We start from the raw sequence: 15,211 nt of genomic DNA, 5'->3' as shown, positions 1-15,211 counted from the left end.
TTACTGGCGCTGAGCCCCTGGACAGAATCCAAGCCTTGAGTAAATCACATCGATTCCTCCTGCCTGCGGAGGCAAGGAGGTAATAAAAGCTACGAGGGGTCTCTAGTTATTTAGCAGCTTTTACTTCGAAGATCCACTTATATCGCAAGCAACAGCTGTTACCTGCTGAAACACCAAAGGCTCATACCTCAGTACACTTTCTTTAGAGGTGGTGTTACTGTTCCAGTAGTTTTTGTCCGGCACTTTCTGCTTCGAAGTTCCCTCCACACAGATGTTTGGGAGGCCTCTGAGCCACGAGTCCGCAAGGCAAAGCAGGACATACAGTGAGACTTAACAGCTGGAGCCTGTTTGCTGCAAACAATATTCAGTTTTCGGCACCAAAAATTTACTACCAGGATTTTAGTCAAATACAGTCTCCATAATCAGTAAAATAATGTGCAAGTCCCAACAAGCATAACCATAAATAATGGGCACCATAAGACAGTAAACTGGGATGCTCCATCTCTCACATGATGAAGCTTTTGAGAGCTGCACAAAGTCTCAACAAAATGTTTCCATCTGTGGCCTCTCTACCAGATGGAGTTTGACTGAACCGTCTAAGTGTGTGAGAGTTTAAGTATTCAGTATTTTAGTTTCCCCAATGATCTTCCCAAAACAGCTGCATGGCGTGTGTATTTTTTTATTCCAAGTTCCAATTTTCATACATTTTTTTTCCATTATGTGACTGCAACACAGCCCACATCTGACTCTAGCTGCTCACCATTTTACAGATGTCCCCTTATAAAGTCAAAGCTGAACAGCAATTAGGGGAATGAAACAGGAAGGAAAATGTTTCCAAAAATAACCAGAACATGGCACTGAATGAGCAGCGTCCTTCACTAATTCATTTTGATGTTTGGAAACACTGGGGAATTGCAGCACGTTGAATAGCAACACAGAACCAACAAATTTTTCACCCATTTTAGTCTGAGGTGAAGTAAATAGGAAAAAAGAAATGCCTATAAAAAGAGGTGACTGGTGAAGGATATTCACATCCTTCACCTCACTGGAACAGTAAGAAAAGGCTCTTGTAGACTCACCGCAAGAAACATGCAGCAGAAAACCATCAGGTGTAACCACAGTGCCCTAAATTTCCAAATTCTGGCAGTGAATAGATTGTGCAACTGGATTGCCAACCCCAAGTCACAAACCTTATCCCACCCTGCAGCCATTTCACCTTCCCACTTCAGGTTGAACTTAGTTACGCTATTGTTTATCAGTGTTCTGTGGCATTAATTGGGACAGGGGAAAAAAAGGATCCCAAGCTGGCAGCTACTGACTGCTGTACTATTCTGATTTTACATGTAAAAAAGAAAAAAAAGCATATGAAAAACTTGGAAAAAGGTTTTGCTGTAAGAACGGAAGCAGTTGCTTCTCTCCAGTGTAGTTTTACAAGTACAGAGCAGCTGTGTTACAAATAGACATTTTTAGAATAGATAGAAAAGCCCTGGCCTGTATTTGGGTATTTTACTGTCCATTTTACTACTGGACGCTGCTCCCGCATTAAGTGCTCTGTTACTCTTGGGCACCTCCGCCGAACACTCTCATGGTTCCCAGCAGAAGCCGAGAGCAGAGGCCCCTTCCCTCAGCCCGGGCTGGGTTAACTCCACAGCGTATCGTGCCACAAACTTGTGTATCCCTGTCCCACCAGGCAACTCCACAGTCTTCTTGTGTGCTGGAAATTTCTAGGAAGGCCAGAATTCCTAACTACTGCTGTGGCAAAGCTGCCCTCCTAAAATAAACCTTGACTTCATCCATTATCTAGCTTGGATTTAAAACAAGACAAAACAAAGCAAAGAGATAATTACTTGCCTGTTGTTCATGTGGCTGAGATGTGAGTAGACGGGACTCTTCATGCTCACTTGCCCAGCTGCACAACTGCGAGGATAAGCCACCCAAACACCATTTAAGCACGAAGCAATCATAAATCCAAATCACACCAGAAAAAAGTTTATTGAAAAATAAAGTTCTCCCTAGTCTTTTTCTACAACAGTGAAAACAAAGCATTTTTCTATGCCATTAAAGTACAGACATTGACTGTTCTAAAAAAAAAAAAAAAAAAAAAAAAAATTAAAAAAACCCCCATCCTGTTGAACCCCAGTAACTTGACAGTATCTGAACCACTGTGTTCTGTTCTTTCTGAATCAAACTGCTTGAACGTAATATAGTGGAACACAACAATTTAAATAAGACAAAGGATCAACCTTTTAGGAGAGAATTCAAACCAAACACATACAGTACCAGTCTGACCCTGAAGTTCTCATGTACATATAAAACCTCTCACTGACTCCAAATTATTATCTGCAAAAAGCAGCAATCTTTTCTTTATTTTTTTTTGAGATTTCAGTAGGCTTGTCTTTTTTTCTTCCCCAATTTACAGTGCTACCGGGATTATTCAGACTCTGACCCCCTTTGCCCATGGAGAGACCCTCCAGGGAATGAGTCAGACCAGAAACCAAAGAGCTGCCCCGGTTGCCCTTGGACTCCCCGCAGCCACTGGCCCAGCGAGCTCAGGGGATCAGCTTCTCCAAGCTCACATTAGCTTTGTCAATATTCCCTTCAATTTAGCTCTCTCAGAATCTTCAGGGTAACTTTTCTCATAATATTTAGTCTTTTTTTTTCCTTTGGTAAAAAGCGCCATTTCCTCCTCCCCCGCTGTACTCCTTTGTGAAAACCAAATAAACCCATGATTTCGTAAAAATGGTTTTCACTGTCACTGTACTGCAACAGACCTGTTAATGAATGTAAAAAATCAGTTCTGGCTATAACCCTATTAACTGCCTTTGGACAGCAATTTAACTTGATTTATCATATTACCTACTTGATACTTCAAACTACTTTGCAGTGGCTGGAGTTCCAGGCAGGACGTGTTGCCTGCGCTTTGCCAAGTGCCTGACGGCTCCAAGGAACGCCACAGCGTTATTTCCGTGCTCTCCCCAAAGCCAAGGGCTTTGCTGGCTCCCGCAGGACCGCAGCGGAGCAGCGCTGGCCAGGGCCAGCGTGCGTGGTATGGCCGGGCAGTGCAATGCAGACGGATTTTCCTGCGTGGAGAAGCAGCCGCGTGTTCTCATTGCTGTGAGGCATGAAGACAGCGGGGTCCTCAGGGCCTCAGCTCTGCCAGCCCCTAAAGGTGACAAAAGCTGTTCCCACCCTCGTTAAATGGGCAGCGAGAGGCGGTGCAAAGCACCCGCACCCCTCTGCCCCGCAGGGAGAAGGGGATTAGTCACTATTAGTCATTTTATCAGAACTCTGAGGACCTGATTTTATTTACCCCTTTAATAAACAGGTGGCTTAGTGCTGCTGGGAGAGGTTTGCTGTATCAAAACATACTATTGTATGTTCCTAGCTGTATGGATCTGTAAAGGATTACACCTATAAAAGCAAGATGCTTTGGCAACAGTTGCACTTTGTTGTTTTTCCCTGGAAGAAAGAACATGAACACTACCTCACATCTGAGGCATTCTGGGGTTCAGCCTCTGGTATTTTCAACACGTTCCTACAGTAAACATCTTACACTTGAGACACGGAGTTTGCTGTTTACACAGTGCATTTAAATATAGTATTCAGAAATTACAAACTAATTTAAAAAAAACACCCTATAGAGCCGCTTAAAAATATGAAGACGAGATTTAAGTCACTGCCCATAAAACAATATGTTTTGATGTTACATTTACAGCAATATTATTAAAGCACATCTCAATGAAACCGTTTCTGTCGCTGGCCTGTCCGGCCTGAATGAAAGCGTATATCTGTCAGTGCACTGTTCACCTTACAGCGGCCCCCACAACGGTGGGACCAAAGGAGAACTACAAACGGAAAGAGACCGCGAGTCAAAAGTCGAAGGCATCGCAGCTGTAGGCAAATATCACAAAGAAACAGCCATGCCAAAATGTTAGCACCCCTGGAATAAAGACTGAAATGGGGAACTGATAACTAACGCTCTCTCTAAAAAAAGAAGCAAACAAAACAAACAAACCCAACAAAACAAACAAAACCAACAAAACAAAAACACCCACCCCTCCAACTCCAAACTGGAGACCGAACAGCTATTTAACTAAGTTTTCAACTGATTGTTTAATAAGTAACATCGGCTTAGTCAGAGATGATACATGCTGTGATAGCAAGCTGAAGCGTCACTGATCTGTGTACAACACAACCTGCAAGTGTTTGGTCTTTATCTTGTAAGATACAGTGCTTGCTTTATATGTAACGACAAGGGGGAGCTGCTTTTTTAATTCGAAGAAAAATTAATGGAGGAATTCTGCTATCACTGAAGCCAGTGGGAGTCAGGAAGTTAATTAGACTTGGACGAGATTGCATCCAGCATCATTCACTCCCTTTAATTTATTTTACTAGCAAAATCTGGTCCTGAAATGCACTATGAGCAAAACACATACCTGAGAAATCTATCTGGGTTTTGTTTATGTGAAAAGTGCAGCAAACTCATAAATCATTTTTGTAATTTAGACGAGCCACTTATTTTGGAGAGGGGAGGGCACATCTCCCTTATCAAGGAGAAAGCAAGGACGTTGACTAGGATTTAAAGGACAGTAGTACAACATGATAAGTGAGAAGACATCAGCTCACAACCTGATTTTCAGCTGGTATCACCAGAAACTTTGGGCAGGTCTGAATGCCTGTCAGTAAGCAAGCTGGAGCAGGTGGGAGCAGAGCTGAGCGGGGCCGACGCAGAGTCCTGGCTCTGCGCAACCCTGGTCTGCCAGCGCCACCTGAAACCTCATCTGCAGCTACAGCGCCAAATGTTCTTCTTGCAGAAAATTAGTGGCAGTAGGAAGAAAACCACCTGCAGTAAGCTGACTATCCAGAGGTCTCTTCCCCACTGAGAGTCGCAAATTCAGGTATCGTGATAGGACTGCACCAGAAACACCCTGTGCGCTTCCATGTACAGACGCCTTTATCTGAAAACCCAACACCTCACAAACTTTGATGTGGATCTTCAGTTTTCCTGCTGATCAAATCAGAGGTGTCTGGTTTAGAGGTTTTCCCAGTTTGCTCTCTGGTCATTCAACAGACACCCCACCCCAGCAGGAGCTCTCACATCGAATTACAGATATTCAGTAAAGGGTACTTTGCTTGCAGAAGCCACGTTTTGCAAGAATTATCCAAGTTATACTTTTATCTTATTAACCCTTACCTTATAATTTTAGAACAGATTTCTCCACTACTTAAAACCAGTCAAAATTCATACCGCTAAGTTGTATACTCATCAAGCACTATTTTTACCTGTAATTAGTGTTCCATTATACTTGTTCAGACAGTGTCCATATTCCAAACACTCATCCAAACCCCAAAGAAAGTAAAAGGCACATAAACATTAAATATTTCTAAAAGAAACATAATCTGATATAAACAAGCAAACATACAGCTGCAACTATAAATTACAAAAAGAAACATAGGAGCTAAGCACAAAATGCAAAAAGCAACTCTATTTATACATGTGCAAATCAACTTGCATATATGAAATAAATGAGGTTTTTATTGGCGTTTTTAAACAGTGTGTATTTACCAACTTTACCTTTCAAAGGCAAGCCTTTTATGTTAATTTTAATAAATATGTAAATGCTTCTCTCAAGTTTTCTAATCTCATAGGAACAAGATTTTTGAAAAAAAACTAGGTCACATACAAAAATACAAAGTTTTAAAACAAAGAATGTCTTGATATGAGAGATATGTTTAAAAGCTTGTGAAGTGTTTTTATATTCAACTTTTGACATTTTTTTCCCATCAATCACTGATCAATATATTCAAATGCAAATAATGCAAAAACCCGATTTCCAAGTACAGGAAGCTGCAAGCTTTACTGTCAGACTGAGAAACAGTAGCACAGCCCATCTCTAATATCCTCGTTTAAGTGCAATAATTGGACTACACCCTTATTCTTTAATTAGGAAGGAATATAGTTACGGAACTTGCACAGAAGGCTGCCCTCTGTCCTGAAATGTGGATATATATTATATGTTTTAGTAAATCATTCAAACTTTTAAATAGCCCCACCTGGGTTTGCCTGAGTGCTTATCTGTGGAAAGTTTCGCTGATTTATTGACGCACGAACAAACACCGCTGTCTGACGGGGGATCCTAAATCAGGTTTAGTGAGTATGTTGGCAAAGTTTATGCACATACGGTTCTTGTGTGATAGTCTCCTTTTACAGAAATTTAGACTGAAGCCGTATTTCATAAAAGTAATATGTCTTCTGAAAAGAGAATTTAAAATTAATAGAGGCCTAACTAATTATAGGTCTTGATTCTTTTCTCTTTAAGACTAATGAGTCTTCTCTATAGATTTCAGTGGAAACAGGATCAGATCCAACCGATTCTGAAGCCAATTTGGATGTTCTATCCCTGGCTGCAATGCAAGCGGCGTCGGTGCTGGCTGTTTCATTTTTGCCGGTATGCGGTAATTCAGTTCAGTAGACTAGAAAGAAACAGTGCTACAGCAAGAAAAACCAGAGCTTAGAATAGACTCTCCCTGCTGTGGTAAAGGCAAACTTAGCACTGAGCAAAGCACTAGACCAGAAAATCTTACAATGACAAATACCAAACCCCTCCCATCTTTAAAGGTTTAGAGGCAAAATAAAATGCAGTATGGTGGGTGGACCATACAGCGGGAGGGAAACAAGCAAATATGTATTTACAGCAGAGAATTACACTACAGCAAAAATGACGTGTTTTGCATTCTTTAAATGCACACGTACAAATCTTCGTTTCCCATGTAATTCTGTGATATCTCCTTGCAAACTAAATTCCTGCCTGAAGAACCTCAGGCTGAACTGGTAAAGGCAAGTTCTGCTGCTGCCTTTACTTTCAGCACCAGGTAGAAGTAAATATACTGTGATCTGCAGGACTCGCCAGTTGCACAAATATGCACACGTATGCAGGGAATATTTCATATAAATACAAAATTGTCGTGCCTGCTCAGACCCATTTCCAATCCTCCTTCCCCAGCTTCTCCAGGGTATTAAAACTACTGCAAACTACATTTGTGCTGACTGGAGCAAATGCTGAGCTATGGTAACCGTATTTTCATACTAGTTTGTGTTTGTTTTCTTTTCATACAAAATCTTTGCCTCCCATTAGAGAACCCAGCTGTTCTGTTTCTGGAAAATTACTCTAAAATACAGCAGATTTTATCACCATCACAACCCAGTTCCTGGTGACCCTGCGGTTCAAGAGCTCCCACGTATCCTTTTTGGATACTCCACGATGAGGATGAAGTTCCCGTGTAGTCCAGGGCAACGTTGGGGTGTTACAGGATAACACCCTCAGGAGTGCTGAGGCAGGAAACAAAAAACCCAAAAAAGCTAATTCATTGCTTTTAAATGGAAACTTTAAATGTATACGTTCTGCTCTCTTGTTTTGAGAATTTATCCAAGATTAAACAGCATTTCCCTTGCTTGGTCTTTGGTAGGTCAAGAGATATATTGATATCCACACACAGCTAATGAATACCGGTGACAAGAAATATCTGAACCAAACCAGATATATCCCAGAAAGGAAAATTTAAAATATCTTTGCTTTTCACTGTTACCTGATAATGTTTGTTACCAACCTTCATGAAAAAAACCCCTGCTTCAGGTTGATTTGAGGTTTTTTTCAGTTTGATCAGAGCATGTCCGAACTGCAAACCTGCAGACTATGACTGCTTTCAAAATATTCTGCAGATTTGTTTCTCACTAATCTTAGCACATTTCGCAACTATAAATGGTGCTGTCAAGCATGTCACCTTCTGCTGAAAGTAACAAAAACTATCCCTATAAAAAGGCGGCGGTTTAGAAGATTCAATTTGCTGCTCTAAAGCAATGAAGTTTGATTTGAATTCCAAACTCTTAAATTGTTCTTTATCTAAATTTGTAACTGGTGTGCCTGCTAAAAAAAACCACAAAAAAACAACAAAAAAACCCTCACAAAAAACCAACCAAACATAAAAACCAAAAGAAACCCCAAAACCAACAACAAACCCCCACAAATAACCCCTCCCAAACCAGAAAAACAATCAAAGAACCAACAAGATTGATCAACGCTTTTCCTACCAGTTGTCCCCTCTTGTTTTTCAGAAAAAATTCTCTTTAAAAACCTAGCTAGTTATGAAAACATTTTACATTTCTACCATACAATAATTATAGTTAGCTTAGTTTAACCTTTCTATGTCATTCAGCAACACTTTAACTACTGGAAGCCGTAGCAAACTGAGGCTCTAACATTAATATTGCTCCAATGATGCTGAATACTTTTTGCTTCACACAGTATTTCTAGTAGACAGACTACAACAGAAGCATGGGCAAATTCCAAGGATTGCTCTCTAAATGGGACCAGTAAACTGTGACAAGTCCGTTCCGAAAACAGCAGTACGTTTTTGTAGCTTTTCCACACCGAAGAACGCCACGACCCGAGGCAGTTGTCGAGTCCCCAAGATGATGTGTCACACACTGGCAACTGCCTTTTTGCTCATTCATGATACTGTTTAGACTGCTCGGAGGCAGCAGCTGTGATGCAAACAATACCGTGTTGTATACAAAGATTTTAAAAAAAAAGAAAAAAAAAGAAAGAACTGGGCCCAGATAACCCAATAGCAGGGTACAGAGCTAGCTTGTGATTCTGAGTTCTTGTGAAGTAAACCGCTTTATAGCCATTCAGTACCCAAAACAGTGCACCTAGAATAAAGGTTAGTCCTCCCTCCCCTGCACCCCCTCCCTCAAGCACACTTGTGTCAATTTTCTACTGGAATGAAGTTGAGATCCTTTAGCTAACCATGGGGGATGTCCTAACTCATTAAAAAAATAGAAAACGCTTCACCCAAACAACAACAGAAAGATGTTTGATGGGTCTGAGAATTTTCTACAAACTATTCTGTGCAGTCATCTTCAAATCACTGTAGAACATGAACCTCATTTCTCTTCGCAAACAGATGAAGGAATCTGAAGAGTTACGCTGCAAATGTTCTTCTAGGGAAAAAGATCAGTTAGCTGTTTGTTATGAATCCCTCCTCTCTTAGGAGATTCTGCCCAGCAAGGATAGCTCTGCCTGCAGCGAAAAACCTGGACAAAAGTGCAGGAAGTAATAAGTAGCTCCTCTCAAAACTACTTACAGTTTGTCCTCAACTCCCCAGCAGCTCTGCCGCTGCTATAGGCAGTCTTTACAAAGCGCAACCTGCCCCTTAATATAGTCTCTGCAGGGGCAGATTCTTCTGTGGGTTGGGTGGGATCCGGCACAGCTGAACAACAGGAGGTCACCCTGGAAAACACAGTGTTTCCTTCTTCCATCAAAAGAGGGGACCATAATATCATTCGCAGACTCCATGGTGAGACATTCGATATTATGCCTAAAAAGCAAAGCACATGATCTAAGTCACAGTGGAGTTTGGTACAGTTTTCATGCTTCCTCATGAAAAATGATATAGAATGCTATATTACACCCTAAATCAAGCAGTGTAGAATTGCAGATTTCGAGACCGTGACTCTCATTTCTTTTTGCCTGTGCAGATTCTCTCTGCAGAGGGCAGTACAGTCCTTCCAGCTTTGCTCCGTTTCCTAAAGATTAATGAAAGAAGTTAAAAAGGAAAACAGTGCTTTTGACTGTTGCCCAGTGCATGGTATTGAAATACACCATGGATTTCTAGTAAGACAAAAGCAAAGAATATGAAATCAGGAGACATTCTCACTGATGTCAGCAGGGATCTATCTCCCACCAGTAAGTCACGGGGTGCCAGGCAGCCCTGGGTCACCCGAGCTGCGGTCACGGCCAAACAGGGAGGACGAGGTGACGCTGCTGGGTGTGCGGCAGCCAAAGCGACTCAGAGCAGGACCCACTGCTCGAGGAGCCGAAAAATGACCAGTTGGAGTTGCCATTTTCCGACCACAAAGCTTAAGCACAAGGGTAGTAATTCCAGCAGAGGCTTGTTTTTCACTTATTCTGGAAACATGGGTAGCTTTCAACATTGAACAGAGGTTTGGTTTTTTGTTTGTTTGGTTGTTTTCCCTCACAGAATTATAATTTTGTCTAGGCAGCTAGAAAAGAAGCCTGACAAAGTTTTTACATGGGCTGCTTCTGAACTCCACTGGAAATTACAGCTTTTCAAACAAAATACAAAAACCTTCTACAATTTAATGCAGCAAAAAGTGGAGATAGAAAACCTAGAAAGCAGACTCCCTAGCACCCATTTGTGGGAGCCCAGCTTCATTTTCATTCTGAAAGGAACACGGACATACTCCCAAAGAGACGGCACCTGAAAGCAACATTAATTTCCTTAATGCATAGCTGGTAAGCTTTATAAATTGGTGCTAATGCCTCTAATGTACAAGGGTTTGCAATTCTTTACCTAAGACAATACCAACAAAAGTTTTGCAGAACGAGTAACTGCTGATTGCCGACGAATATAGATGTTTCAATATGGATGTTAATCGTGAACTTAATAAATAAAAGCAACACTTTAAAAGTGCTATATTTAAAAAACGTGTGAACAACCGATAGAAATCACACAATGTGTACAGAGTTCTATTCACTGCAACAAAACGCTTTTCGCTTCTGACCCCGCTGACTGAGGACAGTTAGAATTAGCGTTCGGAATCATGCAAAAGTTGCCTAACGCTCAGAAGATTGGGCAAAAGCCATGGAGACGTGCACCTGCTCAGCCAGGGCTGCCAAGGCTCCGTCCAAACACGGTTCCAGCCCTGGCACCTGTGATCCCTGCAGCACAGGCACCTTTGCTCAGTGCAAGCAACCCAGCATCCAAGGGCACTGCAGGGTGCACGCACGCAGGAGACGGACAGGGGAAGGAAGAGATGGAAATCTTTGGCCTGGGTGCTGTACTCCTCACTGCAAAAACACGTGCTACGTGGAACGGTGCTCTCGATGCAGCAGTAACTTCTCCCAGCTGCCGCCAGAAGGACTGACAGCTAACCTCACAGCTCGCTGCGGACAGACGCACAGAACTCTCCTCCCCACCTTCCCTTCTCATGGGATTCATTCACTAAACTTCATGTGTGGCAAAAACTAGCGCAATAAAAAGAGACCCAATAATATGTTTGTGCTTTTAAGTACTTACTTAAGCAGAGCTTTGTCCTTGTTAAGATGCTGGAAGAAGGAAGGCTCACAGATGAGCTGGCTTTCCTGACAAACTTGTTTACAGGATTTTCCAGGTTCAGCAATTTTTACTTGAAGGGCACTTAATGGCGGCCACATCACCTGCCCGTGACAGAAATCCTGCAGTGACAGACCATATTTTATTGTGATGCATCCAGGCCCTTGACAGCAATTTTCCCCATTAGTAAAATAAGTGGTTATTATCATCCAGTCATTTTGCAGATCATTTCAGTTGTGTTTACGTTTAAAAAGGATTCTTTTTTTCTTTTTAGCATGAGGGAATTATCACCTTTGATTGCTACATGAAATGTGATAGTATAATTCTTCCGAAAGAAGCTTCTTCCCTACTCTTTCCTTTTTTAATTATCATAAGCAACTCCAGATACTCTCTTTACTTCCATATTTCCAACCTCTTTTGGGCTTTCTCAGTGACCCCTGTTTCACTAACTCAGTGCTGGCAGAACTATTTTTGTAACAGCACAAATACCAGAAGGAAGTTCTGGTAGGAGAATTCCAGAGGCCAGTAACCCTGTAGGCGAGAAATGTCTCCTGTGGCCCATGTGGGAAACCATCTGGAAAGGATCAGGGGACTCGCAGTGCTATGGAGTGAATTGAGCTCATAAAAGACGCAAGTTTTCTATAAAGCAACCAGGATTCAAAGAGTTTGTTTGCTCTTCTTGGTTGAACTGCTAGTAAAAGTGCTCTCCCAACACTGTAAAACTTGGTTATAAATAATGCATGGAGCCAAGTGTCACCACAGTGGAAAGACGGAAGGAAGAAACGCTATTTAAACACACCTGAGCAAAAACTACTTCAAGACAAGTTCTTACAGTCTTGACGTTTTAAGAGAGAAAAAGCAAAGAGAAAATTTTAGCCACTGGTTTTATATAACATTCCATGATACTCAGCCATATTTTAACATTTGGGCAATTGCCATCAAAAGGTGATAAAAAAATTTGGGCCCAGTCCGCCATGGTTTGCTTTCTCCTGACAAAACTCATACTTGTATTAGAACAGGTCCCACACTGTGACCCAAAGCTTAGAAAGGCTGAACTACCTGAAATTTCAATGAAGCTAAGACTCCAAATCATTTACCAGTTCTCAATATCAGTTTGATTTTTTTTCTTCTCTGGTTAGATTTCCTTTGCTGAAGAAGGAAGTTTTCATAGTCCCAGGTCTAACCATAGGTTTAATATTATACGATCATGAATCACACAATCATCTTGAGTTGGAAGGGACCCACAAAGATCAGAGAGTCCAACTCCTGACTCCACACAGGGCAACCTAAAAGCTACACCATCTATCTAAGAGCATTGTCCAAACACTTCTTGAGCACTGACAAGTTTGGGGCCATGGCCACTTCCCTGGGGAGCCTGTTCCAGTGCTTGGCCACCCTCTCAGTGAAGAACTTTTTCTCAACACCTATTCTGAACTTCTCCTGAGGCAGCTCTAAGCCATTCCCTCGTGTCATATTAAAAAAAAATTTAAAAAGAAAAAAAAAAGAATAATTTTACAGCATATTTATGGCAGAATAATTTTAACAGCATCTGAATAAATATGTTAACAGTAGATGGCTGGAGGTACTTTTTAACGAGGTTGTATCAAAAAGGACATTTTGCTTTTTGGACATAAGTGCCCTGCTTATTGTGTCCTTTTAGAAATCAATACTTAACATACTAGATGCAGGAGGAAATCTATATAGGTTCAAAATCCAATCCAATATATACTATAAAATACTGCAATAAATACTAATGTAATATATGCAATACTGTAATATCGGATTGGATTCACAGCTAGTGCAGGCAGAAGACAACATTTTTTAAAGACAGTGAATCACTTGGTGAGGTTTTACCATTTGCTGGGGGCTTCAGCTTTTAACATGTCTTAGCTGAAAATTCTTCCCCCAAACTGGGCACAGCCTCCCATTTCAGTCCAGAGCTTGGTGGGAAGGCTTCCTCAGCTCATGCCACCTTGAAGCACATCTCAGAGCACCTCACCTTCACAGGTACCAGCACACGGGCCTGTGTTTCGGTTTGCTGCCTCTGGTTAGTTTTCCTATCAACCATCAAAAGCATCCTAAATTTGGTATCCTCACCCCAGTCTGCCTTGCCCCACAACCCTACATGCATAAGGGTAGAATAAAGATGTTATGTAAAACAGAAGGTTAAGCTTCACCAGAGACTCTCTTTATGTTTGTTTTACCCATAGGCACAATTTCAAGGTGAAATAGGCTCAGCGCTGCCATCAAAGGAGGTGTCCTACTCCCTGTGGCTTTTCCTGCTCTGGAGGAACATCCTCACTCCACTCCCTTCGCCAAGCTCTGGTGCTCAGCTCACCCTCTGCTGAGCCAAGTCAGTTTGCCAGCCTGGTAGATCCCTGCCAAAACCATTTTCTGCCGAGTTACCAAGCACTCTGCTTGACCACATCTTTCAAAGTCAGCATGTCTGGTCCATCAGCCCAGCCTGTCTCCTCCAACAGCTCCCAAGTCTGCAACAGGGAATCCCGCAGCTGCTTCGGCTGCAGCTGCCTGGCTGCTCCTTTGATGGCAATGCCAATTCAAGCAGTCCTGCCCTTTGGCTCCCACCCCACGCTGCCACTTTGCAGAGCTGACACAACCGTTTGTGGAGCCACAGAGCAGCCAGGATCAAGGGATGGATTCAGCAGACGGCACAGACGCACCAAGCAGCCACGCTGGGCGGCTGGCAAGGCACTGGCAGGAAGGCGCAGCTTGGAGTGCGAGCTGTTCTAATCCAGCTGAAGGTGGCACTGCTAAACGTGGGACCACAGCGCACAGCAGTTCTCTTGTTTCAGACCCTGAAGACCTCCAGGCCAGCTGTTGGATCTGACGACTTGGGGAATTCACTAAACCTTTCTTGTGAATCGTCCTCCCTCCTGATCTTGAGCCAAGGCACCAAAAGGGGAGCTTCAACAACTCCTTTAAATCCTAGGGTTTCATAGTCGCATTGGGTGACTTGTGCGTGGGTGTACCTGGCCTCATCCTCCTCACATTCAAACACCCCCTGAAGACCATGCTCTCATGGTTGAAACACTCCACAACCTCTCAGTCAGATCAACTCCATGTGTCTTTGTTCGTGTTCCAAGCTTGTGCTGCTTTCTCTGTCCTGCCTGCCTCCCACCACTAACTCTGCAAAAGGAGGTCTCAACCTTTATTTTTGCTTCATCTGATGTGTTAATCGAGCACGGCGCTAAGCACATGCAGCTGATAATGATGCTTGAGCATCCTGGGGGCTGTGAAACAATAATGGCTTTTGACAATTAGTCAAAGCAACAAACCAAATGACGATGCTGTATTTATCTCTGAGAAGCAGGCAGCAGAGGCCAGGGCTCAGCCCTTGGGGGAGGTCCAGAGGGGAGAGTTTTGCCCCACAGATGCTATCTCTAGATTGTCTCTTTTTCTCCCTTACACTGAGCTCCATTTCCTCCTGTATTGACAAAACCTCTCAATTATAGCTAACTCAGAAGCATCAAAAGAATCAGAGGTACTTTTACAGGCTATGTGATCAATACAGCAGCAAAAAGCATAAAGTGTTTATTGGCAGGAAACTGGAAATAGCTATGTAGTTAACTACACTTCTCATCTGAAGCTGTGTTATTCTTTATTACTGACTGTAATACTGTCTTCTTTCAGAAATACAGGAGCATGTGAGGTGCTTTTGAAAGAAATCCTGGAAGTTAATTGGCATAACAGAGATATCAGTTATTCTTATCTCTCTCCTGCAGCAGCCAGAACAGAAGGCAGAGCTGGCCGCTGCACCACATCTGCCCTGGGCAGAAGCTCAAGCAAACATACAGTTTCTAGAAATCAGGATCCTGTGTAAATCTCTGCAGCTTATTACTCCAACTCTGTCTCTTCTGCTGCTCTCAGCTGGCAATAATGCATGGGGACCAAAAGTCTTTTAAGTAACTGGTTTCCAAACCATTTAAAGCTTTATCGATTGAAACTAAATACTTGAAAAATCCTCCCAGAGGCTCTAGCCTAAGTGCAATTCTTCCACAGAAATATCTCTATATTTACGTGACACTTCATGACCCAAAGATTTTTTTGTGTGCAC

General features: G+C 42.4%; 1 protein-coding gene across 2 annotated transcripts in view; it reads right to left on the bottom strand.

The window, feature by feature from the left end:
* Positions 1–2,016: 2,016 nt before the first annotated feature.
* The window catches only part of MGAT5 (alpha-1,6-mannosylglycoprotein 6-beta-N-acetylglucosaminyltransferase), a 125,326-nt gene continuing 112,131 nt past the window's right edge, over positions 2,017–15,211 (bottom strand). The window contains exons 16-18 of one of the 2 annotated variants that reach the window (XM_065637693.1): positions 11,101–11,258; positions 9,145–9,378; positions 2,017–7,330 (exon numbers count right to left, since the gene is read on the bottom strand). In XM_065637693.1, coding sequence (XP_065493765.1) covers positions 9,180–9,378; positions 11,101–11,258 — 357 coding nt within the window. In that variant the 3' untranslated portion in view covers positions 2,017–7,330; positions 9,145–9,179. Of the gene's footprint in view, positions 9,379–11,100; positions 11,259–15,211 lie in introns of both variants that reach the window. The other variant, XM_065637692.1, reaches the window with a different exon arrangement.

The sequence above is a fragment of the Caloenas nicobarica genome, chromosome 6 (genome assembly GCF_036013445.1).
Source record: "Caloenas nicobarica isolate bCalNic1 chromosome 6, bCalNic1.hap1, whole genome shotgun sequence".
Lineage (NCBI taxonomy): Eukaryota > Metazoa > Chordata > Aves > Columbiformes > Columbidae > Caloenas > Caloenas nicobarica.
The sequence above is the reverse complement of the archived record's forward strand: the minus strand, read 5'-3'. Positions and strand labels throughout refer to the sequence as shown.